Here is a 24,602-nt window from a genome sequence, read left to right on the forward strand (position 1 = left end):
CACATTCCTGCTTTTATCAGTGTCCTGTTGCCTTATGTTCTTTAAATTTGGAGTGGTCTCTCTAATGGTGCTACTTGAATCCCTCTAGTGAACACTGCTGGTCACCACAAGTGATCACAAGGCACCTAAGCAGAAACATACTTCTTGAAATTAAGAATGCCATAAATAAAATACAGTTTAGGGACTAATCACTGTAAGAGAACTTGAGGGATTTAAAGGGGAAAAAAAAAAAAAAAGGCAGGACAAAAAAAGAAATCTGGTTACTTTAAATGATGAAGCCTTCTACTGCTATGCTGTTAGCCATCAGATGGAAATGGAACCTCCTTTCAGTGCTGTAGGTGTTGTCATGGTGTAACATTCTAGTGCCTTTAAAACAATTTCTTTCTTTAAGCTCAATTCTGGAGATACACTTGTATTTCATAATTGTTGTTTTTGAAATAACTTCCCTTTTTAACTTAATGATGATCTACTAGTAGAGGGGAAGAGGGAAATTCAAGTGACTATTCTATTCAGGCTAAGAAAGAAGGTGGTGGTTCACGTGTTCATGTTTTTCACTACTTTTTGTAGCTTTTCTGCTTGAAACAAAAGTACAGTACATACTAGGATTTTGCAGGCTTCCCCATATAATGGTGCCAATATATTTTCACCCTAATTTGCAACATCTCTGTTATTACAGACCTTGGCCTTTTCTGAGCACAACTGCTGACTGTGCCAAATTCATGTAGTTATTCCGTGATGAGGACAAGGATCATCTAGCGAATAAATGGAGAACACAGTATTCAATTTGCTGGTGACCTTGAATTTGATCTCTCATCTATCCTTAACAGCCTAGTCAATCTCTGTCCTGTTTAACCCATGTCATCATTACTGGTATATCATACAGGCACTTCTGCAACTGGCTTTTTTTTTGGTACTACAGTATTTAAATCACTGAAAGCATGAACTAGGAGTGAATGAGGAAAGAACTACCATAAATTTTTCTTCACCTTTTCCTTAACAGTGTCAGGAATGGCCACAAAGGTCTTCCTGTTCATTTTTATATTTGTCTGAGGTAGAAACCACAACTTTGATTGATAATGCAATTTGCATCTTGAGGCACCACTGGAAATACAACGGCATGAAAGGCTACTCTGGTGGAGCACACTTTTCCCCCTGGGCTGACTTTAGAAACTCATTGATGTCACTTCCTTCCTCAGTCAGCAAGTGAATTTTCACTAATTCTCAAGACCAGCTGTCCATGCTGTCAACAGAAAGTTATTAAAATTCCTTTAAAGTGAATCAAAATAGCCTAAAAACAAATGTACTGGGAAACAGGAAACCATCTGTATTCAAAGTCCACAAACCTTTGAGCAAAACAGTGTTGATCTAACTAGAGATTTCAAACACTCTGCTTTCCTAGCAAGTTGTATATCATTAGAGAATGCTAAAAACACATACTCCTTTAATCTTCTATTACCAACAATCTATTTGGTTAAAATATTTGTTACAAGAATAAATTCTATTTGTCCCAAAGATGAACTCAGTGAACAAGGTAATACATTTTGAGAAGTCTCCCCTAAATGATAGTTGGGGTTTTTTTAATCAAAAAAAGCGTTATTTTTATATTTAGCAAACAAAAACAGAACACAAGCATGCAGGAAATAATTATCATAAGATACAATCTTATACTCTAGCCTACAGTGATTATCTTTGTTTGAATTATCTATAGTGCTTTCCTTGAGAAGATGAGTATTCTCAGAGACAAATAGGGAAGATCATTTTCAGTTAGTTGACAGTGTCTTTATACTGTATTTTAACACTTAAAATATTTTCACTTCATTAAAAAAATTCTATCTTGCGCCACACGTATCAGTATGAAAAAATTCTGTTGAAATGGAGTATCATTTTCAGTGTTGGAGGTGGCAGCCAGCCATGCTCAGAAGATTCCCCTGACAGTTAGTAGTGATACTGACAGGCTGTAAACAGTGTCACTTAAAAAAAACCTCTGGGTGCATGTAGCATGGCTGCATAGGCAAGTGTGAAATTCCTGACTTTCCCCGATATAGTGACTGGTCTCCAGTAGCAAAGGGAGGTTAATTGATACCAGCTGCCCTTTTGACAACTAGTGCATGGGAACAGTAAAAAAGGCAAAATTACTGTCCCTTTTGATCTAAAAGAGAATAATAGGTTTGAGGTGTCATTGCTGCTAGGGTCCCACATGGCTGTAGAGAAGCAGTGTTCTGTCTAGGCTTTGATCCTTCAGGAGCACACTGAAGGACACTGCAGAAGGCAGCCAGAATAGAGAAGCAAGACCATAATTCAACTTGCCATTTTGTGGATATTATCAGGATAGAATTTCTCCCTCGAGCCAACTGGTTCCTAACCTCACTCATGACATAGGCATGTATTTTATTTTAGGTTAGCGGCAGAAGCTGCTTTTCTACTCCAATGGTCAAATCGTGAGCTGGATGCCACCAGTCTCTCAGGCATCTAAGTGCAGCAGGACATCCCACAACATTAAAGTGCTTCATAGTACTTACTTGAAATTTGTTGTCTTCACTCGAATGTTATAGTTCCTTGTGGGGTTCCAGGTTAGCAAGACTGGTTACCTGTCTCAGTCTGTTTTTTATGACACCTTGATTAAGAGGAACTTGCATTTTCTTTCACTTCAGGTGGATTTTCATTTCGATGTTTCATGTCGTTTATATATGTTAAACTCTATTTCTTAATTATAAGATTTGTGGGGTTTTGCCAAATTAACTGGTTTATGTTCTGTATGTACATGATGATACTCATTAAAATATGTACAAACCAATTATTTTCTTTCTCTTTCAGAGTCTGAAGAAAAATTGCAACAACAGGTAATTCATCACATATTTTGACACTTTCATATTTTCATTACTTAATTTTTCCTATAGAAGGATTTTTATAATTACAAAGAAGAGAACTTCACAGGATAAGCTAATATTAACTATATAGGCAGATCAAGGACCACTTATCAGACAACTGCCTGGCTCTGCAGATGTGTCAAATTCACAACAGTAGCCATCATTTTGATTTAAATCTAAGATTTGCCATTTAAGCAATTTCATGCATCTATTTCTCAATATGTTGATGGTGAGGACCAAGCCTAGAGGTAATTTGTTCACTGGTATCAAATTTCATAGCACAGAATAGTAATATTTCTCCTGTTTGCTAGTATTCCTTTTATAAAACAGAAAACTATTGGTATATACATTGGAAATAAGTGCACAGTGTATGTAAACAGTGTTTTTCAATGTTGTTTAGGTTTTCATTTGTGCCATGAGTTTACATTGCTTGTAGAGGCATTTTCTATCTTGTGTTTGTTATTGTAATTAGCAGCAACTATTTAGAAAATAACCTTTATATATTGCTATTTAATATTGCAGCATCAGGAAAAGGATATAGGTGCTATACTGAAATAGAAATTTCCTCTAAACAGACAGAGAGGAGGAAACTCAGGGTTCATTTTCATAAATTATCTGCTCTTCTAAATTGAAAGGACTTGACTTGTACAGAACTGTTGTGCTGCTCTCCATTCTCGGATTATTGTCTTCTTACCGAATTCTGTTATCCAGATGGTACATAAATGAGTAGTTGGATGATTCGTGAGATTTATTTTGAAAAGTCACTTAAAAAGCAGGTATGAAAGTGTTTGTATTCCATCAATTACCCTCCCTTAAGTAGTCCTCCTTAAAAGCTATGAATTGAGGCATTGGTGTCTTTACATCGCTGTTATCTGTGAACTAGTCATCTAGATGGAGGACTAACCCACCAAGTGACTGACCACCTAAGGCAGCTGTGCACAACCTGTTTTGGGTCTGACAGCATTTCCCCTGCCATGGCAGAGCACAGCGCGGATGTCACAGTGTCACTTTCCAGTGGCCTGAGCTGGCACCACTCCTGACCAAGTAAGCTCTTGTGAGTCTGAAAGCTTATGGGAAGCCTGTTCCTGAGACACTGAATAAGAGACACATTTTTTTTCCATCAGAGTTGTTATAACCTTCCCATCATCTTCTGTAATTGGTAGGTGAACATATATAGCCCAGAATATGGCATTACGTAAGCAAAGGAAAATCTTCACTTTTTCTAAAAAAATGTAGAAATGTTTTCAAGCTTAATGGAAGTTCTGTGCTTTGACTGAGAGTTTATATCCTAAAACAAGCCTAGTTAACTTCTAAAACCAAAACTGTATTTGAAAATTAGCCTCGAATGTCTTGTAAAACCATTTTTGGGAATCCTTATTGGCCAGAAGGGGGGGCAGTTGTATTTTTAAAACACCACTTGAGGCTATGTTGACAGGGCTATGAATTGTTTATTTGAGACCTAATTCTGCACATTTTCTATGTGACAAAATCAGCTCTGTGGATGATATTGCCCTTTTCTGAGGAATAGTGTATTGTGATAAAAAGGACATTTGTCATAGTTGCAAAAGGTGGATTAGATGGTGTGTATCCAGTCTTGGTCTTTTCCCACATGCCACTGTTTTGCCCTCCTCAAATTGCTCACCTACTTTGCCTCTGTGCAGTTAAGAGTATCTAGTTTTTCAGAAAAATTCCATTGTCTTGATATGTGGAGGGTGTATCTAAATAAAGCTCTAAAAAATTGATTTGGGGACAAATTGCAGACACTCACTTTTAAATGGATACTAGTGGAGCTCGTGATGTCCCATTCCATCCTAACTTCCTTTGGACTTCCAAGAAAATGAAGGAAGTCTTAAATTAGAAATCAATTTCATTTTCAAGTCTATACTTCGGGGCAGAATTGCAGAGGCACTGTGTATTTGATTTGTAGTAATATTACTTCAATAAAAATATTTAAACTGGGATTGCTCCTAATGGAATATCTCCCTTAGAAGGATTCTGTTTATTTTTGATACTGAACTTGAAATTTTATATGCAGGATAAGATGCTTATCTGGCTTAAGATCCTCTAGTCCCCTTTAAGCCAGTTCAACAACACCCAGTTAAAATGGCTGCCAGAAATTTAAGTGAGGGAGAAGTGACTCTAGAGAGGATGAATGATGTTACAACTTGACAGAGGCAGGAAATGTCTTGTTGAGAGGTGAGTGAAACAGATAGGGGATGGATACATGATAAAGTTGCTGTCCTGGTGATCTCCTGCTAGGTAAACTCCTCACTCTCTGTGGAGATTGGGGACCTCTCACATGTTGAAGACCACACTTCTTTCTGTGTGGTTCTTGGCTCTTTCTAAAGCCTAAGGAAAGTTTGGTGAAATATGACATAGATAAGACACCAGGGTAGTATCTGCTTCCAAAAACCTTTGACTACAATTATCATCTCCACTGGCTCTTGTTCCCTTTGATCATAAAGCATTTGCTGGTTTTCCTTCAGCACCTTTTTTGTCATTTATGTATATAGATATGCTTGTTCCTTTAAGAGCAACAGTTTTCTCTCAGTCTGAGCAGAGAGATCCAGAAATGGTTTGCACTCTGCTTTTCAATGCCTGTTTTTAACTACCTTTGCAAACTCAGGGTAAATCTTGGCACCAATGTACAGCCTGATTAGCTGTAGCATGTTAACTACTGCTAAGGGACACGCAAGGAAACAAGAACAAAATTTGTGCTTCTAACTGTGTAACAGTCTTCGCTAAAAAACACATTGCAAACCAGCAATCAAAATGTGTCTGAAGGCAATCCTTTATGGTTCTTCCTTACCACTCAGATCTGTCTGTGTTGTGGTATCAGCGTATATTCCTACATGAGGTTTTGACCAATGCCTCTCAGAAGCTCTGAAGGACTATCAGTTTTGAAGCTGAAGTTGGCTTTTTTACAGTCAGACTTGACCATATCCCTTCTGCAATGAAACTGTAGGTTGCATCAGGAGGCTGGTGAGAGTGCTCCACAATATCTTTCCCATTGTTTTGTTCCTGAGGAGTTCTTTGCTCAAGGCAGACTCTCTTGCAGTGGCATATCCATCTCTTAGTCTGCTAACAACTCTAGCAGGGAGTATTTCCCTTTCTGCACATGGAATTGGGGAAACAGTAGCACAGAAAGAACTGTGATAAAGCAATGTACTTGCTAAAGCTAGGCTTGGACCAGGAGTAACTGCGTCTCCAGTGTACTGTGTCATGGCTCAGCCCCATCCTGTGACTAAGCACCACGCAGCCACTTGCTCACTCCTCCGCAGTGGGCTGGGAAAGAGAATCAGAAGAGGAAAAGTGAGAAAACACGTGAGTTGAGATAAAGACAGTTTAACAGCTAAAGCAGAAGCTGTGCACACAAGCAAAGAGTCTAGGACCACCATTGTGAAATGTCTGTAAAATGTACATTAATGTCTACAAATGTCCAAGAAAGGTCCATTGATTTAATTTAGTCCATGATTTTGAGCTCCATCTGTTATGGTGGCCACTCAGAACAGGACAGGTGGTGTGTTGTGTGGTGTTATTTTACACCAAGGCCAGCTAAGGTCAGGTCACTGCTGCACTTGCACTAGTTCCTGTAAGGCTTGTCCTCCATTAGTTCCAGTGATTCCTGCTATGGCAATTCTTTTAACAGGCAACTCAAATAATGGGTTGCAGTAATTTAAAGGTATTTCTATTATAGTCTCCACTCCTGGTCCCTGTGGGCCAGGTTATAGGGTTTAACATTACAATGAACTCCTCCTCTTGCTCCTAGCCTGGCTAGCAGCAAGGGCTTCCTGCTATAGTAATTCCTATAATATGCAACTCAAATTGTGGGTTTAACTTTACTCCTGTTTTATCTACCTCTTCCCCACCACCCCGAGCAATGCAGAGGGATGGGAAGTGGAGGTTACGGTCAGTTCATCATACATTGTCTCTACTGGTCTTTCCTTCTCAGGGGGAGGACTACTCGCACTCCTCCACTGCTCCAGCAGCTCCTGTGGGGTCCATCCCACAGGAAACAGTCCTCCATGAACTTCTCCAACATGAGTCCTTCCCTCAGGCTGCCGTTTTTCCCAAACTGCTCCAGTGTGTGTCTCTTTCATGGGATGCAGTCCTTCGAACATCCACTTGCTCCAGTGCAGGCTTGCCATGAGGTCACAGCCTCCTTCAAACACTTGCCTGCTCTGGCGTTGGGTCCTCCATGGACTGCAGGTGGATCTCTGCTCCACCATGGATCTCCATGGGCTGCAGGGCAACAGGTGGCCTCACCATGGTCTTCACCACAAGCTGCAGCGGAATCTCTGCTCTGGTGCCTGAAGCACCTCCTCCTCCTCCTTCTTCACTGACCTTGATGTCTGCAGAGTTGGAGTTCCAGCCTGTCCAGTACAGCAGCACAGAAACAGCAACGATGCCCTGGTCATCTGCCAGCCCAGGTGCATGGCTGTTGCTCTTATCAAAATGTTCCCAGGCACAGCAGAGTGAGATGATAAGCAGTATAGCAAGCAGCAAAAGCAAAAAAGCAGCCACTAACGAGCACAAGACTTCTAATTTACAGTCAGGCAAGCAAGCCCCATGGAAAGTACAGAAGTCTGCTGATTAACAGCTACAAATTTGATCTAGCATATTCCAATCAAATCTGTCATTATCTCGAACCTTTTGGGCCCCATGTTAGACATCAAAAATGAATGTTATGCTTTAACTTCAGCTGACAACTAAACACAACACAGCCACTCACTCACTTTCCCCGGGTGGGATGAGGGAGAGAATCAGAAGAAAAAAAGTGAGAAAACTTATGGGTTGAGATAAAGGCAGTGTAACAATGTAAATCAAAAGCCACACAAGCAAGCAAAGCAAAACAAGTGATTCATTCACCACTTCCCATGGGCAGGCAGGTGTTCAGCCACCTCCAGGACAGCAGGGCTCCATCATGGGGAATGGTTACTTGGGAAGACAAATACCATAACTCAGGAAGTCCCCCCTTCCTTCTTCTTCCCCTAAAATATAGAGTGAGCATGATGCCATATGGTATGGAATATCCCTTTGGTCAGTCTGGGTCAGCTGTCCTGTCTGTGCCCCCTCCCATATTCTTGTACACCTGCAGCCTTCTCACTGAAAAGTCTTTGACTTGATATAAACATTGCTTGGCAACAATGAGAACAGAAGTGTTTTATCAACATCCTTCTCACACTAAATCCAAAACACAGTACTACACCATCTACTAGGAAAAAAATTAACTCTGTCCCAGATGAAACCAGAACAACTGTCAGTATGTATACATCATCTACCAAAGTAAAGAGGTGAAATAAAACTCAAATGTCTATTAAATGTCAACATAAGTTTGTTTCACACACTTGAAGAATGCTTCAGGTACTCACACGGTGTAACAAACCTAGATCAATATGAGACTAAACTTCACAGTTTAGTCCAATCTCCTTTGTGTGCTCCTGTAGTTTACTTCAGTACCCTCCTCTGCCCCCTTCAGCCTCTCACAAGACCTAGCTAGGAAAAGTTTGGTCCATGTATCCTGGCTTCCCAGTACTGCTACTTTGAGGTTATCTAATGGGTGTGTCACCTGCTCCTGTTTTCCCAGTTTAGGTCATATTCCTCAGTGTTGCTTGTTTTGTTCCCCAAAAATTAGGAGTTTGAAAATCTGAACTATTATTTCACTTTAATGTGCTTTGTGGAATCATACAATGACTGAGATTGGAAGGCATCTCTGGCGATCACTTTGTCTAACCCCCTTACTCAAAGTGGGGTCAGCTAGACCAGGTTGTCCAGGATCATGTCCAGCTGGATTCTGAGTACCTTCAAGAATGGGGACTCCATAACCTCTGGGCAACCTGTGCCAGTGCTCAGTACTTGCACAGTAGAAAAGTATTTTCTTATATTTAGATGGAATTCTTTGTGTTTCAGTTAGTGCCAGCTGCCTCTTGTCCTGTCACTGGACACTGCTGAGAGGAGTCTGACTGTTTTCTTTACTCCTCCCCACTTCCATCAGGTATTTATATATATCTATAAGATCCCTCTGAGCCTTTGCTTCTCCGGGCTGAGCAGTACCAGCTCTCTTAGCCACTCCTTATATGTCAAATACTCCTATCCCTCAAATATCTTTATGGCCCTTAACTGGACTCACTCCAGTGTGCCCATGTCCATTTATACATGGAAGCCCAGAACTGGACACAGCACTCACCAGAATCTCATCAGGGCTGAGCAAAGGTTTGCCTCTCCTAACCTGCTCTGCCTAATGCAGTCAAGGATGCTGTTGAACTACTTTGCCATGAGGGCGCATTATTGGGTCACAGTCAGCTTGTTCTCCAGGACCCTCAGGTCCTTTCCTACGAAGGTGCTTTCCAGCTGTTCGGCCCCCAGCCTGGGGCTGTTCTTGCCTAGGTGCAGGATTTTGCATTCCTCTTTGTCAGATTTCATGAAGTTCCAATTTATCCATTTCTCAAGTCTGTTGAGGTCCCTCCAAATGGCAGCACAACCCTCTGATGATGCCACTCCTCCCAGTTTTGTATTGTCTGCAAACTTGGTGAGGGTACACTCTGTCCCATCATCCAGGTCAGTAATGAAGATGTGAAACAGTTTTGGACCCATCATTGACCCTAGGACAGTAGCAATTGGCCTCCAGCTGCATTTTGTGCCCAACCATTTGAGCCTAAGAAGTTCAGCCACTTTTCAGTACCACCCGCTGTATGTTTATCTAGCCTGTACTTCATGAGAACATTATGGGAGACAGTGCCAAAAGCCTTACTGAATTTGAGATAAACATCCAGTACTCTCCTTTCACCCACTGAGCCAGTCATCTCATCATACAGGACTATCAGACTGGTCAGGCATGATTTCCTCTTCATAAATCTATGCAGCACGAAGTCCAGCTGGAGACCAGTCACCAGTGGAGTACCCCAGGAGCCACTGTTGAATAAAATACTGTTTAACTTCATTATGTACCAGGATGATGGGACAGATTGTACCCTCAGCAAGTTGTCAGAGGATACAAAACTGGGAGCAGTGGTTGAGACACCAGATAGGTGTACCACCATTCAGAGGGACCTCAACAAGGTGGAGAAATTCACAGCCAAGAACCTCATGAAGTTCAGCAAAGTGCAATGCACCTGGGGAGGAATAATCCCCTGCTCCGTCGTGCTCCCAGGAATTGAGGTGAAGCTGGCCAGCCTGTAGTTACCCTGATTCTCCTACTAGTCCTCTTTGAAGATAGGAGCAACATTTGCTTTCTTCCAGTCCTCAGGAACTTTCTGCCATCACCACAACACTTCAGAGATAATCAAGAACAAGCCCACAGCGACATTCTCCAGCTCACTCAGCACTCATGGGTGCATCCCATCAGGTCCTATAGACTTGTTTACGTCCAGTTTGTTTAAATATTCTCTAACCTGCTCCTCCACCATGGGAAGTCTTCGTTGCTCAACACTTTCCCATAGGTCTCAGAGGCATGGGATTGCTGAAGTCCAGTCTTACTAGTAAGACCAAGGGAATGAAGGCTTAAAGTATCTCAGCCTTTTCCCTGTCATCTCTCACCGGGTCCCTACCCCATTTGACTGTGGGCCCATATTTGCCCTAGTCTTCCTTTTGATGTGAATGGACCTGTAGAAGCCTTCTTTGTTGCCTTTTACATCCCTCCCAGGTGGGTTTTGGCTTTCCTAACCTTCATACTCAGACCATGTCTCTATGTTTCTCCAAGTCACCTGTCCCAGTTTCCACCTCTGATATGCTTCCTTTTTATGTTTACTGTGTTTTTTCAGAAGCTCTTTTTCTACACGTGCAGGTTCCTTTTACCTTTTCTTGATTTCATCCTCATGGGGATGAACCATTCCTAAGTTTGGAGGACCCAGATGTCCTGAACCCCTTTCCTCTCCAGGGTCATACCTTGTGGCTTTCCTCTAAGCAGATCCCTGAACATCCTGCTCTCCTGAAGCTCAGGGTTGTGATTCTGTTTTTTGCCTTGTTGCCTCTTTTCAGGATCCTTAATTCCACCATCTCATGGCAATTGCCATCACCCTGACCTTCACATCTCCATCCAGTTCTTCTATGTTTGTAAGTGTGAGGTCCAGCAGTCAACCTCTCATCGTTGCCTCTTTTCATTAGGAATTTATCATCAATGCACTCCCCAAACCTGGATTGCTTGTACCCTGCTCTGCTGTTCCTTCAGGAGATATTCCGCTGTAAAGACCAGAGTCTGCAAATGTGAGGCTTCTTCCAGTTGTCCACAGAAGACCTCATCTACTACTTCTTCCTGATCGGGGGATCTGTCACAGCCAGCCACCACGGTATTAGTCACGGTGGTCTGCCCTTAAGTCATGATGCACAAGCTCTCCACTGACTCTCATCTGTCCAAGGGCAGAGCTCCATGTGTCCCCCCTGCTCCCTCACTGAAAGGGTGATTCCCTGCCTTGCCATCCCAGCCTGCTCTTCCTGAGGGGCCTGCATCCATCCATGGCAGCTCTCCAGCCCTGTGAGCTGCCCCACTGTGTCTCTCTGATCCCAGTGAGACTGCACACAGACCTTTAATTCCTCCTGTTTGCTCCCTGTCCAGGATGCAATAGTGTACAGGCACTGCAGAGAGGCACCCAGCCGTGCTGGTTTCCCAGAGAAAATATGAGAGCTTCTCTTATCATGCTGTTCTGCAGGTACTCACTTGTTTACATGCATATGCATGAGGTGGACACCTCTGAGCCCTGTCGGGTTGATTGTGAGATCTCTCCTATTTCCCCTGTATGTTCTGTTTACCAGTAAGCAGAAGTTCTATATTTTAAAATTTTTTAATTCACTATGTGATACCTGATCAAGTAGGAAAATATGACAGGATAAAATGTTCAGGTTTGCCCTACAAAAAACATTTTCTTTCTTCCAGGTGATCAGGGCTGCTCCTGATACCATCCACTTCCCCCTTCATGTTCAGATAACACAACAGTCCTTCACTGATGAAATAATATATAGTACCAAGATGGTGAATCTCAGAGAAATACAGGAGGAAATGTTATTCAAATCAGAGCAGCAGACACTTTTATTTGAGAACATTTTCAATATCCTTTTGAAGGAACACATTTCTCAGGCTGTGTAGACATGAGTATATTTGCAGTGTGTGTAGATAAAAATATCTTCCATTTTATGAAAAATGATTCTTCTTGTGAAAAAACAAGGATTAGAGTACACAACACAACTGGATGTTCAAAAGAAGTATTGAAAGAAATGGCGTGAGGTTTGAGCAATGAAAGGCAGTGCAGGCTGGGAAGTTGGGTTTCAATCCTGACTCTCAGCTTTCTGAGTGTCCCTTCTCTGTGAAATGGCAAGGGGTTTTTACTAGTGTTAATCAGAAATTAGGAATCACAATATTCGCATGGGGTAGGCAATTATTATCTTTCCTTGTTTTGCAGACATGGAAAAATGAAGTGTGAAGGTCAAGTGACTTGCTCAAAGTTACAAAACCAAACACTGTGGTTCTGGCCAGTGTGCCTGCCATTAACCACAGTGCCATTCTTTCTCATCATTCCTCTGCTTCAAGGAGGGATGGTGCTTGAACTTGTGTTTGTATGGTACACTGATCATCTGTGGCACTGCTCACAGATTAATGCATACCAAGTAGACAGTTATTTTAAAACAAACAAACAAAAACACAACAACAACAACAACAACAACAACAAAAAAGAGCTACAGAATAAAATAAGGTATTTTCTCTTACCTATAATAAACATGAGTTAGACCCCTTCAGTGAAAACAGTGTAGTACCTTTCAGTCAGTGAGAGGAGCGAGTGTGCAGTAGATAATCCCCTTCATAAATTCACAGCCTATTTTGTCCCGTAGTAATTCATGAATCTAATGCATTCTCAAGTATTAATATTTTCTTTGCAAAATTCAACTCATGAGTTTGTTTAAAAGTGTATGAATGTAGACAAACACAGATTTGAGATATTTGTTAACCTAGAGTGCATTATGAATTTCTATTTATTTTTTATTTACCAATAAAGTCATCTAATTTGAATTAAATGCTAATTGTGATTGAGGGAAAAATGCTTTGAGACCTTTAGAGACCTGACTGTCTTTTTCAAAGCAATTTGGGTGAAATTGAATTCTTCATGCCTGAATATACATTAATATTCTTCATCTGTACCTAGTTTCATTCGACATTTTTCTTACCATTTCTAAAAGAGCAAGATGTCTCGGTTATGCTGGAAGATGTGCGTTTATCTACAGACAAGATCGAAACGTATTTTGTTTACCAGCAAAAAAATCCCTGTGGATCTTACAACAGCCACTAGTGTGGGAAATACTGCTACATATGCAGAAGCACAGCACTACATTAAGGCCTTTCTCCTCAAAGGGGATGGTGAGTTTTGTGGAGAAGAAGTACAGTTATTATCTTCATTTTTACATTTCACTGTTCGTAAATGCCCTGGGTGCCCTAGGGAGACCTGTCATGCTGCCAGCCCATCTCCTTTTCAGTCCTCCTGCAGTTACATTTGAAGCCAAGGCCAATTTTAGCGAAATTTGACACAGTTAGAAGAGCTCAGGAATGTGAAGGGTGGTGGCTAGTCAGAGGGAAAACTTTGTCCTCGCTGGGCAAAAGGCAATCGATGGTATCCTAGCTCTGTATCCATTTCAGGAGAGAGCAGAGGGCTGCCCAGTGAGCGTGAATGCAGGTGATGAGCCACCACTTCGCCCACTGCTGTCATTTGAGTACGGGCAAGAACTGGAAGTGCTGGCCAGGGAGAGATGGGATGGGGAAACATGATGGAAATCCCTCTAAAATTAAGCTACCACTTGTGTCACCACTTGTAAGAACTTTTTGTTGAACAACTTGTTTGTAGCTTGATGTTTGCAGTTGAAATTATTCCTTTAAAGTAATTGGGGAAAGGATTAGGTACCCAACTTGAAGCGTTAGGGCTTAGAATCACATCATTTCCTAGTTTTTATTGCAAATATCTTAATAGGCATCCAAACTGCACATTTGGCTACTCAGAACGAACATCTAAGAAACTGTTTCAGTAGCTATTGTAGTTCAGGGGTGGCAGGTCTGGAAGGAAACCAAAGTGACTAAATTGAACTCAAGTCCAGATCCATGCTCATTCATCATTGCTCATTCATCGCCTCCCAGAGGAGACAGCTGAGCCTCATAAACTTGTTCCTCTGTGGGTACAGATGCGCCCCAGTGTTGGCAAGACTGATCCAGCCCAGACACTTCTTATCTTAGTGTAATGGAAACTAAAAAATGGCCATCTCACTGAGAAATCTCATACTTACCAGGCTAAATTGCATGAGGTACAGGTATGTCAGTGGTCTTCTTAACGTGATGTTTGGCTGTCTGTGAAAACTAAGTCATTGATTGCCTGAGATTGGAAAGTACAAGTTCATTTTCTTCCTGCACCTAAAGTGATTCAGGCCTACATTTTCTGCTGACTGTAAGACCCGTGTTATATCCATCCTGTATATAAAAGTGAACTAGAGAGAGAGGCTTGTCTGATGTCTGGTGGTTACAGCACTCCCTGGAAAAGAACAACCAGGGTTTCAGCCTCAGCTTCCAGCATGAGTTAACCTCCAGGTTTAATGCTGAGCAGTTGGATCACCCTACCAGGAAATACATCTGCTCATATGGGGCAAGGGGGACCAGGTGTCCCATGTGCAGTGTGGGTGTTGATCAGCAAGTGTCAGGACATGGTCCCTAATACCTCTGGATAAAAAGATGTTGGTGTCTAGCCTCAGGCATTGGCCCTTATCTTTAGGAAGGAAAATAAATGTTGTTTAAAATATGAAATGTGCCCAAAAATACCTGCCTGGCTTGAGTTATGAACAAGCAAGAGGTATTATTTATTTTCTTCTTCACAAAATGACGATGTGTATGAATCACCACGTGCTTGGAAGTAACAATTTTGAGAATTGCCTTTGTCAGCAGAGCAAACAGTTTAGGTTATTTGACTTGCTTCTGTGCTTTAAGTTATGAAAAAATAGGCACATTAACGTTATTTAATGAACTCAGAGACCACTATTTAATATATGGCGATTACCTGAAAGTGTCATCCTCAGATTTAAAGTCTCTGTATAAATACAGTAAACCTACCAGCCAGTGGAACCCAAGAGTCTTTTTCTAATATTATTATTCATAAAATGAGTATTGGGTGCTTAGTTTGAGTCTATTTTGAATTTCAGGTTGTTTAAGCTGTTGTCTATGACACTTCTGTACAGAAGTAAGAGTGAGTGCTGATGAAGATTTCTGTCCACTGACCTAAGTTTTATTAGCAGGGTATACGCAGTGGAAGAGGATTGAGCTCAAAATTAAGCACTGTTTGAACATACTGGTTTACATGTACTCAAAATGAGTGCAACTGCATAGGAAGGAGGTTGAGCTAAATATGGCCAAGTGTTAAGTGGCCCATGGACTGAAATTTGCCTTTTATTAACAGTGCATTTTAGCTACACATCTAGAGACAAGCGCTTTGTGCAAACTGGGTACAGACTCTGTCCAAACACAAACTTTCTGGGCTGCAATAGCTTATTTACAAGTCTGGAAGTTACATTGCAAAGAACCAGTCCCATGAAACTGTTGTCAGAAAGTCAGAGAAGTAATATCAGCATTGCACTCTCCAGAAGCCAATTTATCATTACCATCGATTGACCTTGACGATGATTTCTTTATTAGTAATAAGAGAATGGAGTACTTGTTTTTATTTTCAATACTTGCTTGCAGTTGTCTTCGTAAATCTTTAATCTGTCACGCAAACTTGCATGCTATGTAGTTTCTGATAACAACAGCATCTTTATTGCTACTTTTTTCTATAATATTAACTGTTCCTTGATCTTTTTTGTCCTTCCCATTTTGAGCATGTTTTGGAGAAACCAAATGTTTTAACTGTGGGGGTGGAAACAAAAGGGAATTAATTCCAGATTTGAACAAGAATTGGCAAGTAAAATTAGAGATTAATTTCCTTCATACAAGTTGCTGACCATATGAATCAGCTTGTGGAAGTGGCTTGTGCAGACTGTCTTGCCTCATTAGCATGGGTGACTTTGTGCTTTGTGTAGATGAAGGCAGAGGGCAGGAAGAGGAGGGGAGTCTTGTGCAAAGCCAACATCTGTGAGGGTCTCAGGTAAAGACAAATTAATTCCTCATGTCCCCTCATTAAATCGGTGCAGGGCTACTACTATAATCCTGATAATGTTACTGTTTGTCTTACCCCATTGGGCCTTTCCATTCTTTCTATCACCTGTGAGCCTGGGTCATTCTCCAAAACCAGTTCAGGTTTGGTGATCTTATTTCAAATATTTTCCCACACCAGCTTATTCCCTGGCATTTGGCCATGCTGCATTAAAAAAAAATAAAAAAAATAAAAAAAATAAAAAAAATAAAAAAAATAATAAAAAAAATAAAAATAAAAATAAAAATAAAAATAATAATAATAATAATAATAATAATCTCCTTCTCTGTCCTTTCCGTCTTCACTCACTTTCTCTGTGCCCTTGCACAGACTCCAGGTCACCCTGCAGTGAGATGCCGAGCTTTCTCCTAACAGATTCAAGGGGCAATAGTCACTGATTCACAAAGCTTGTTTTGAAAAGCAGCATTTCAGATGACTCGTATCTGTTAATTAAAATTTACCTTCAGTATTTTTTTCTCACTATGATCAGTGGTTCTCATTTGTGTCTGGCTTGATTTTCACAAATACCTCCCTTAAGCTCAATTGTATTTCAGCTACAAACTATAAAGTTTGCCTCAGTCTCTGAAGGAAGTTCTGACCACCTTGTACACTCATTTATTTTTTCTCTTTTTTTTCCCAACTCATTTACTAAACTTGCTTGGTACAAATATATGTATTTTAGGGATATATAACTCATAGGAAAATGTGGTATCTGTTATAGTAAGGTTTTGCCTGTCAGGACTGATGGATCCACGTACAAAATACTCCTAGACCTTAATCCAGACAAAGGATAAGCTCGCTGCTATTTTGTGTTCTTTTGAGAACTTCAAGGGCATAAAAAACTACGAAAGTTCAAAGCACAGTTGTTTCATTCTTTCTCTCCCATTGGAATTGTGTGTGAACCACAAGGTATCTCTGACAGATGTACCTCCACTAAATCTGTGGTGTTCACAAGGAATACATATGTTAACTCTGGCTTGTGAGGAATGCAGCTATGGTGTTTTGCCCTGAATAAATTAAATAAGCCAAAAACTCATCACTCCACTGGGAGGTGAGGGGTTAGTGGTGCCTGTCTCTGGAGTAGCTGTTTTAAGCACAAGTGGTGAATCAAGCGGTTTATCTGCACTGCACAGAAGGTGAAGCACCTCATCAGCAAATATTTCCTGTCACTTGTGGCCAGCCTGGATAGTCTCTTCATTGGGAGCTCCTGTAGGGATTTGTTCAGCTCACCAACATTAAGCTACACAGCTTCTATGATATAAGAAAGTTGTGAGGATCTTTATGTGTTAGGTCTGTAACACTGCAGGAGAAGAGTCTGGCCATTCTGATTTATGCTTTGCAAATAGTCTTCTAGCACCAAAAAAGTTAAGGATAATCCCTCCCTTTGACAGACTTAAGAAAACTTGCACATACACGTGTAAGTATAGTTCTACATGTTTTTACAGCTCAAGTGAGGTCGCAATAGCTTCAGGCTTCACTGTCTTGCTGAAGATAGGAGTCATGCAAACTTTTTCTCATATTTCTACTACATATCAGTTCCAAGCCATCTGCCACAATCATGGACATCCACTGAGGAAATCCTTCTAACTGTGTCCAATTATTTTCAATTTTTTGAAAAACTTGATATTTTAAGCAAATTAAGTTTAGGCTGAAACTATGTATTATCTTTTCAAAGACTCACACATACCTACAAGTAAGAGGATGTTTCTTTTATAGCCCTCCAGTATTCAAGCTGCCTTCATCTAAATACCTAAATTAAGTGGCTGATCTCCATGTGCTCCCCTTATCAATACAGAATCAAATAGTGAATCAGAAAATGAGCCTTGTCTCAGAAAAGCCTTTCTCTGTCTGTTTTCTATAGAGAGATCTTAGGGAAAAAAAAGCAAGGTCCTGAATTTATATGGTTGTTATGACACCATCCCCATGTAAGAAGCAATGTAAAGAAACACGTTTACACAGTGAAATAAAGTATCTAGTGCGCTCAGTTCGTGCTGGACTTTGGCACTGCCAAACACGTCTAGTACTAAAGGACTGGGATGTAAGTGAAGATGCAATATAGTCCCAGCATGTCTTTCACAGAAAGCCATGATAAAACAGAATATTTCTTTTCTCCACTATTCTTTCTCCAACATTTTCAGTGGGGCTCGCTTACTTTATTAGTCTTGTTAAGAAAAATGAAGATCCAACACTAAAGCATTTAGGAAACACAGCACTGTCTGCACTGCAGGCCATTAAATCTTTGTAAATCAGCCCTGGAATATCATCCTTTCCAATACATCATTATCTTTTTGCATGGTGGGTTGCTCTAATTGCAAACTGTCTAGATGAGATCCCACCTGTGCATTGTAAAACCACCACAAAGCCTAATTGGATGAGTCTTAACCATTCTTGGCAGTAGTCAATCTCTTCTACCCCAGTGGCTTCTAAAGGTATTAAAGGAAAAGACAGCTTCCATGTGCATAAAATAAGGTATTGGCTACTTATTTTTATAGTGAGGAGAAATCCTTTTGTGGATGGGGGAGGAGCAGGAAATCTCCGGGAAAAAAAAAAAAAAAAGTCCAAAAAAAAAAATCCATGAACCCATTAATGACTCAAAAATGCTTTTAATTTCAGCAGCTTCACTGAGTTGCCTGCCACACTAATACTCTGTTAAATTCTATTTTTGCTTGTATTTAAACTAATTTTTAAATGTCTCTTCAGTTCCTGCCTAGCTAAAGGGAGACAGGGGCAATGCACATACTCTCCTAAACTGGACTCAGCACCATTTCTTAACTTCCTTTCAAATATGTTAATGCAAAGAGAGAACAAGGCACTCTGCATGTTTGCTGGCAAGAGTGCCAGTAACCTCCACTGGATTTTTATTCTCATATGAAATGTATACAAGCTGCTGCATAGGTTGTCAGCATGTCTCAAGGACAGCCTTGTGTCTGTCCAAGGTGACTGTGGAGTTATCTCCCGTGCCATGGGAGAACTATGCAGCTGGTTCCCAGAGTTAGCAGCTCTTTGGAAAGCCATGAGTGGCTACCACTGCATATGGTCACTGGTCTCAAGGAGTTTGGTAGGACTGTTTGCATGGGAAGACCTAGATCCAAAGTTAGTGACTGATATGGGATTACCTGTATGCTGCCTCTTGTTTGGTGTATATTCAAGTGTTTTCCAAAATAATGGTGCTCAGCAGCTTTTGGGGTGAACTGCTGGGAGCGTAGATATAATAGACAATTAAAAAAAAAAAAAAGTTTATTGCTTTTGCAGGTTTCTTCTTTTCCTTTTCCTACTGTGAAAAAAACAACATAACACATTCAGGTCTTTTAAGTGTCATAAAATGGGCATCGAAGTCACTGACACCAGAAGGAAGCCAAAGAAGATGCCTCACTTTGTGTAATACTAGTATCATCAAACATTAAAGCCCTTTCAGAATGGGTGGCTTTCAGCTCTCTCATGCACACAAGAGTGGTAGCAGCTAAATACACCAGACTGTTAAGTAGCTTCACTTACGAAATACGGCATTATCTATTCAGCAATTTCTGTTAGTTTCCCAGAAAACTTTCACCTTGAAAGTTTCTCATCAAATGGAAAGCTTGATTAATCCTTTCATTCATCTCACTTTTTCAAGACACTAACCTAATTACCCAGGCAGGTGTATAGGAGGGTTTAGTCTTTTTTTTTTCTTTTTTGAGTTGGAAAACTTCCATGGCAATGGAGCAGCCATTTATGCCTTTGAAAATCATCACTATCCATTCCAATTCTTAGATATAGGAAGTTACAGCCAGCATTTAGTGCAAGCATACTATCCTTCATGGAGCTTCTAATAAAATTTATTAACCAATACTGTCATGTTCACTACAGGGTATGTGTCTTAATGGCAATAGGAAGTGGAGAGGGGAAGCAACAAATAGTATTTTATGTATTTAGATAAATCTTTTGTCCTCAGAACTTCCCATGTCATTGCTTTTTCCCTAGGTCTTTTGGGTTTTTTTCCTTTTCCTTTTGTTTGGGGTGCTTTTTTCCTCTGATAGATTCTTTCTTCTTTTGTCTCATCTAATTGGAGAGAGCCCCTTTCATGCGACTCCCAGTGTACATATATTGCTCCTTCAGGGTGTTACTTGAGTTTTGTCTGAGTAGTTCTGCCCATCATTTTCTGTAGTCTTTAATCCCATGAAAAATCCTTCAGTAGTGGTTCCTATAGCTGCACTCAGAGTTTCTGAGACTAAAATGCAATCCTCTTCTGGTGTCTCCCTGGGTTATACCCTGAGGTTGGCCCTGGATCCCAGGCAGACTGTTTGAAATGAAACAAAGCCAAGACCACACATGTTTCAGTCTGTCCTTTTCCCTCCTGCACTCATAGAACTGAAGCATCTTCTACTAGTTCAGGATGGCAGTCTGGGTTCCAAAGGCTGAACTTTCCTCTGAAATGTGGGGCTCATTTTAGTGGCTTTGGTTTGAAATTCAGATGGTTTAAGCATCTTTGCATTGAAATATCTCCTGAAATAGACTGCTAAATTCAGATTACATACCACAGGAAGTCATGAGGTACTGCTGCCCTCTCTTGAATTTTCTCTGCAATGGGGAACACCAGTACAGTCACATATCACTGGAGACTGTCTTCTAAATTATAAAATTCTCCAGAGCTGCACCAATGCCTTTGCAGTCTTTGGTTACTTTAGTATTGTAGTATAACTTTATTCCTGCTTCCCTTGAGCCTGGTATTGAGTGGTGGCTTTATTTGTATCCCCTATTTTTCATTTCCACCTTTATAAGTTCTGGGTTTTCTTTTTAAGGTCAAAATATTTAATTTATTTGTAAGTCTGTGGTTCTGCAGTAACACTTGTAAGTCATCATTCACTGCGATGCCGAAATTCCCAATAGGCTCATAGTCATCCCATTTTACTGCTATTCCTACCTTTTGTTATTACACACTAACTATGCTCCTGAATCCCTTTGTCCCTAGGACAGAAAGAATAAATCCCTAGGCACATGTGTTTCATTTGTTTTAAAGAATGAAGTATCAGACAATGGAATTTATATATATATATATATATATATGTAAACTGACTATGTCAAACTGAAAGAATTCAAGTATCTTTTTGCATCTCTGAAAACACCAACAGGACCTCTCTCAGGTACACAAGTCCTGCATGGCTCTGTTCTTTTATTTGCTTTCACCAGTACAAAAATCATTTTACTCAGTTCACTGAAAACAAAGACCTAATCATCAGTGGTTTGCAGCAATACAGAATATCCTGGTTTTGTCATTGGAAATTATTACACTGCAAGATAGGCTAACTTTTCTTGGAACTGTTTGTTTATCTGTAGGCTTTATTTCACACTGAAATTCAAAATGTGTTCCATGCATTACTGTTTCTTACGTTATTCCTCTGAATTGTTAACAGCCTTATTTGAGTCGGCCTATGAACTTTCCCATCCCCCCAAATCCACACTTATGGTCTGCCAGTCCACAAATCAACTTTCCAGTAAATGTTTAATCTGTTTATGGCAGAACAGTCTTTTCACGTAGGTTTCAAAAAAAGTTAGACTTATTAAAGCAGTCAGGCAATCTGTGCATGTGTGTCTGTCTAACTGTTTAGCTCTCTGGTATTTGTAACAGGATGTTTAAAAACCTGTTGACCAGCATCCCCCTCTTTCCAGCAGTGCGATAAAAATAGGCAGTTGTATAGATGTCCCAATGCAGCAGGCTTGCCTACAGACAGGAGAAGAAAATCTACAAGCCTTAGTAGACACATGAGAATCCACTCAGGACTGGGAGAGCAGAAATAGTCGAAGTACAATAAACTCCCCAGTCAACTTGCATGATACAAGGCCCTGAAGAATTTGTTGGCAAACACCAATCCGAGCTTTGCCATTGCTGCAGCTTGTGGATTGCACCATGGCTGGGGACATCAAAAGAGATGTTTGGGAGGAAAGTCTCATCTTTTCACATTCTTTACAGGGTCAGTAGTTGATGTTTAGTTAGTTGATGTCGTTAATGTTGATGTTTAAATAACTCAGATGGAATAGGCTCTAAAGGCACACGTTTTGCCTTATGAGCTGTGAAAGCAGCTCACCCAGGTGCAGGCACCTGTGTTGCAAACACCTGTATTTACCTGTAGTCCCATGCATCCCACTTCCATGATCTATCTGTAGGGGGACAGGAACTGGACTTTTTTAGAGGGGGGATTTCATCTGTCACTACACCCCACCCAAGCCCGCTGACATCAGCTATTTGGGAGCCCTAGGTTGGTCCACTGCCTCCAGTGCTGACCTTGCAGCCACTGGGGGACAAGGCCTGCTCCAGGTCACAGTGACGGCAGCAGATGTAGCATCTGTTAGTGCGACCCTGCCAGTGCACTCTGGAGAGCTGTTAGCAGCCATGCAACTCAACCAGTGCTGTCTCAGGGGAAAATGTGTTTGGTGGAGGAAAGCACCTGGCCAGGACTATCAGCCTACCTGTATGACCTCCTCTTATTTCATATAAAGTGTGGTTTAAGCTGTTTACTTTTGTAGGAAGACCTACTGTGCACTAGCAGGTCAGTTTCAGAAGCATGTATTTAAGTAATTAGCCTAGCTTCTTGCTAAATTAGATGTATCGATCAAGTGCTTCAGAAGAGATTTTGTAGTATTAACTGGGGCCTGGTCGCAAATGCACACCACAGCCCTTCCTGCTGTTGGGAGCAGGCTGGGCTGAGCTGCTGCTGCATTCTAAGCTCTGCTCCTTTTCATGTTTGCAGGATTTCACGTTCCCACCTCCAGGGACGCCGAGGAGAGCAGCATGGAGCAGGATTGCTCCTCCTGGCCTCAGTAAGCACGAGATGGCCGTCTCAGGTGTCAAACACTGGCAGGGCAATGCTGACCCTTTCAGTGTGGTGGCTGCCTCCCTGGCAAGCCAACTGTCCGACCAGCAGAAGATGAGTGAGTCACCTCTCAGCCAGTTCAGAGGAGCGTATTTACCTCCTGAGCTGCGCCCTTTAAACAAGTCGTTAGTCAAGGGTGGCGAGTGGAAGGACGTGGAGAACACCCAGGAAAAGCGCAGGTCATTCTTGCATGACTTCTGTAAGAAGTACAACAGCAGAAAGAAGCTGCAAACCCACCTCGTGCACCTCGTGTCAAGAATTTACGTGGAGGACAGGCACAAGGTCCTGTACTGCGAAGTACCCAAAGCAGGCTGCTCCAATTGGAAAAGAGTCCTCATGGTTCTCAATGGACTCGCTGCTTCAGCGCACAACATTTCCCATGACGATGTGCACTATGGAAAGCATTTAAGGAAACTGGACAGTTATGACCTAAAAGGGATATACACACGCTTGGACACATACACCAAGATTATATTTGTACGTGATCCCATGGAAAGACTGGTATCTGCCTTCAGGGATAAGTTTGAACATCCAAACAGCTATTACCATCCAGTGTTTGGGAAGGCAATAATTAAGAAGTATAGACCCAATGCAAATGAAGAGGCACTGAAAACAGGATCAGGGGTTAAGTTCAAGGAGTTTATCCAATATTTGTTAGATTCCCATCGCCCAGTAGGAATGGACATTCACTGGGAGCAAGTCAGTAAGCTCTGCTATCCCTGCCTCATCAACTATGATTTTATAGGAAAGTTTGAAACCCTGGAAGAAGATGCTAATTACTTTTTGCAGCTGGTAGGTGCTCCAGCTGAGCTGAAGTTTCCTAAATTCAAAGACAGACATTCCTCTGATAAGAGGACAAGTGCAGAAGTAGTGAGGCAATACTTAAAGGAATTGTCTGAGGAGGAGAGACAGTTGACCTATGACTTCTATTACTTGGATTACTTAATGTTCAATTATACCTCACCAACTGTATAGCACCAGAATAGCTTCAAGCTTCTATTAGATATTTATGATTTTGGAATTCAAAACAACTACTTTGATATTAGCCCTGAAAGGAAACAAAGTTACTGGTAAGTGGAGTTTTCCTGACTTAGAGGGTTATTTTATAAGCTAGAGTGACATCAATTGACATTAAATTATAGGAGAATGCACCAAAAAAAAAAAAAAAAAAAAAAAGACCTGTAAACAGCATAAATTGCACTAAAATGCCTGAAAAAGCTGCTTTTACCATTATGGATTATACTGTGGAAGTGGTAGCACAGCCAGCTGTTGCATTAGCTTACCTAATGTTCTTTTAATGGTTTAAGAAAAAAGCATTCAGAGTAGCATGATTCTTTTTTCTGTGTGTCTGCTTTAGAAATTGTTTTCAAAACTATTTTTGAATGTATTTTTTACTTTCTGTCACTTTTTATTAATAAAGAAGCATTGGCTAATTTTCTAAAACGTTTGCATCATTCTCAGTTGCAAGGTTTGGTTGTTTGATGATTACCATGAGACTGTAGCTGGTTTTAGACCTAATTGTTTTTTATTGAAAGATGCTTTTGAATACAGATGCATAAAACTATGCTCAACAGAATATTATTCATAGTTGTATATTATTCAGAGTAAATTTCAGTCTGTGATCTGAAGTCATGATCCACAACCCTGTTTTTTATCATCACACTAGAAACAACAAACATGACCCTCCTTTCAGAGAACTGCTTCATACATTAAAATCAGCATTTTAATTTACAGGAAGTCAA

The 24,602-nt window shown here is 40.8% G+C and overlaps 1 protein-coding gene across 1 annotated transcript in view; it reads left to right on the plus strand.

Annotated features, from left to right (window-relative positions):
* Positions 1–24,294, plus strand: part of CHST9 (carbohydrate sulfotransferase 9) — a gene marked incomplete at its 5' end in the record, with an annotated part of 87,086 nt that extends 62,792 nt beyond the window's left edge. Inside the window, 2 exons of the mRNA XM_082046379.1 lie at positions 2,815–2,852; positions 22,738–24,294. Of these exons, the coding sequence (XP_081902505.1) occupies positions 2,815–2,852; positions 22,738–23,835 (1,136 nt within the window). The 3' untranslated portion in view covers positions 23,836–24,294. The remainder of the gene's footprint in view (positions 1–2,814; positions 2,853–22,737) is intronic.
* Positions 24,295–24,602: the final 308 nt, after the last annotated feature.

The sequence above is a fragment of the Streptopelia decaocto genome (genome assembly GCF_964273445.1).
Source record: "Streptopelia decaocto genome assembly, chromosome: 2".
Lineage (NCBI taxonomy): Eukaryota > Metazoa > Chordata > Aves > Columbiformes > Columbidae > Streptopelia > Streptopelia decaocto.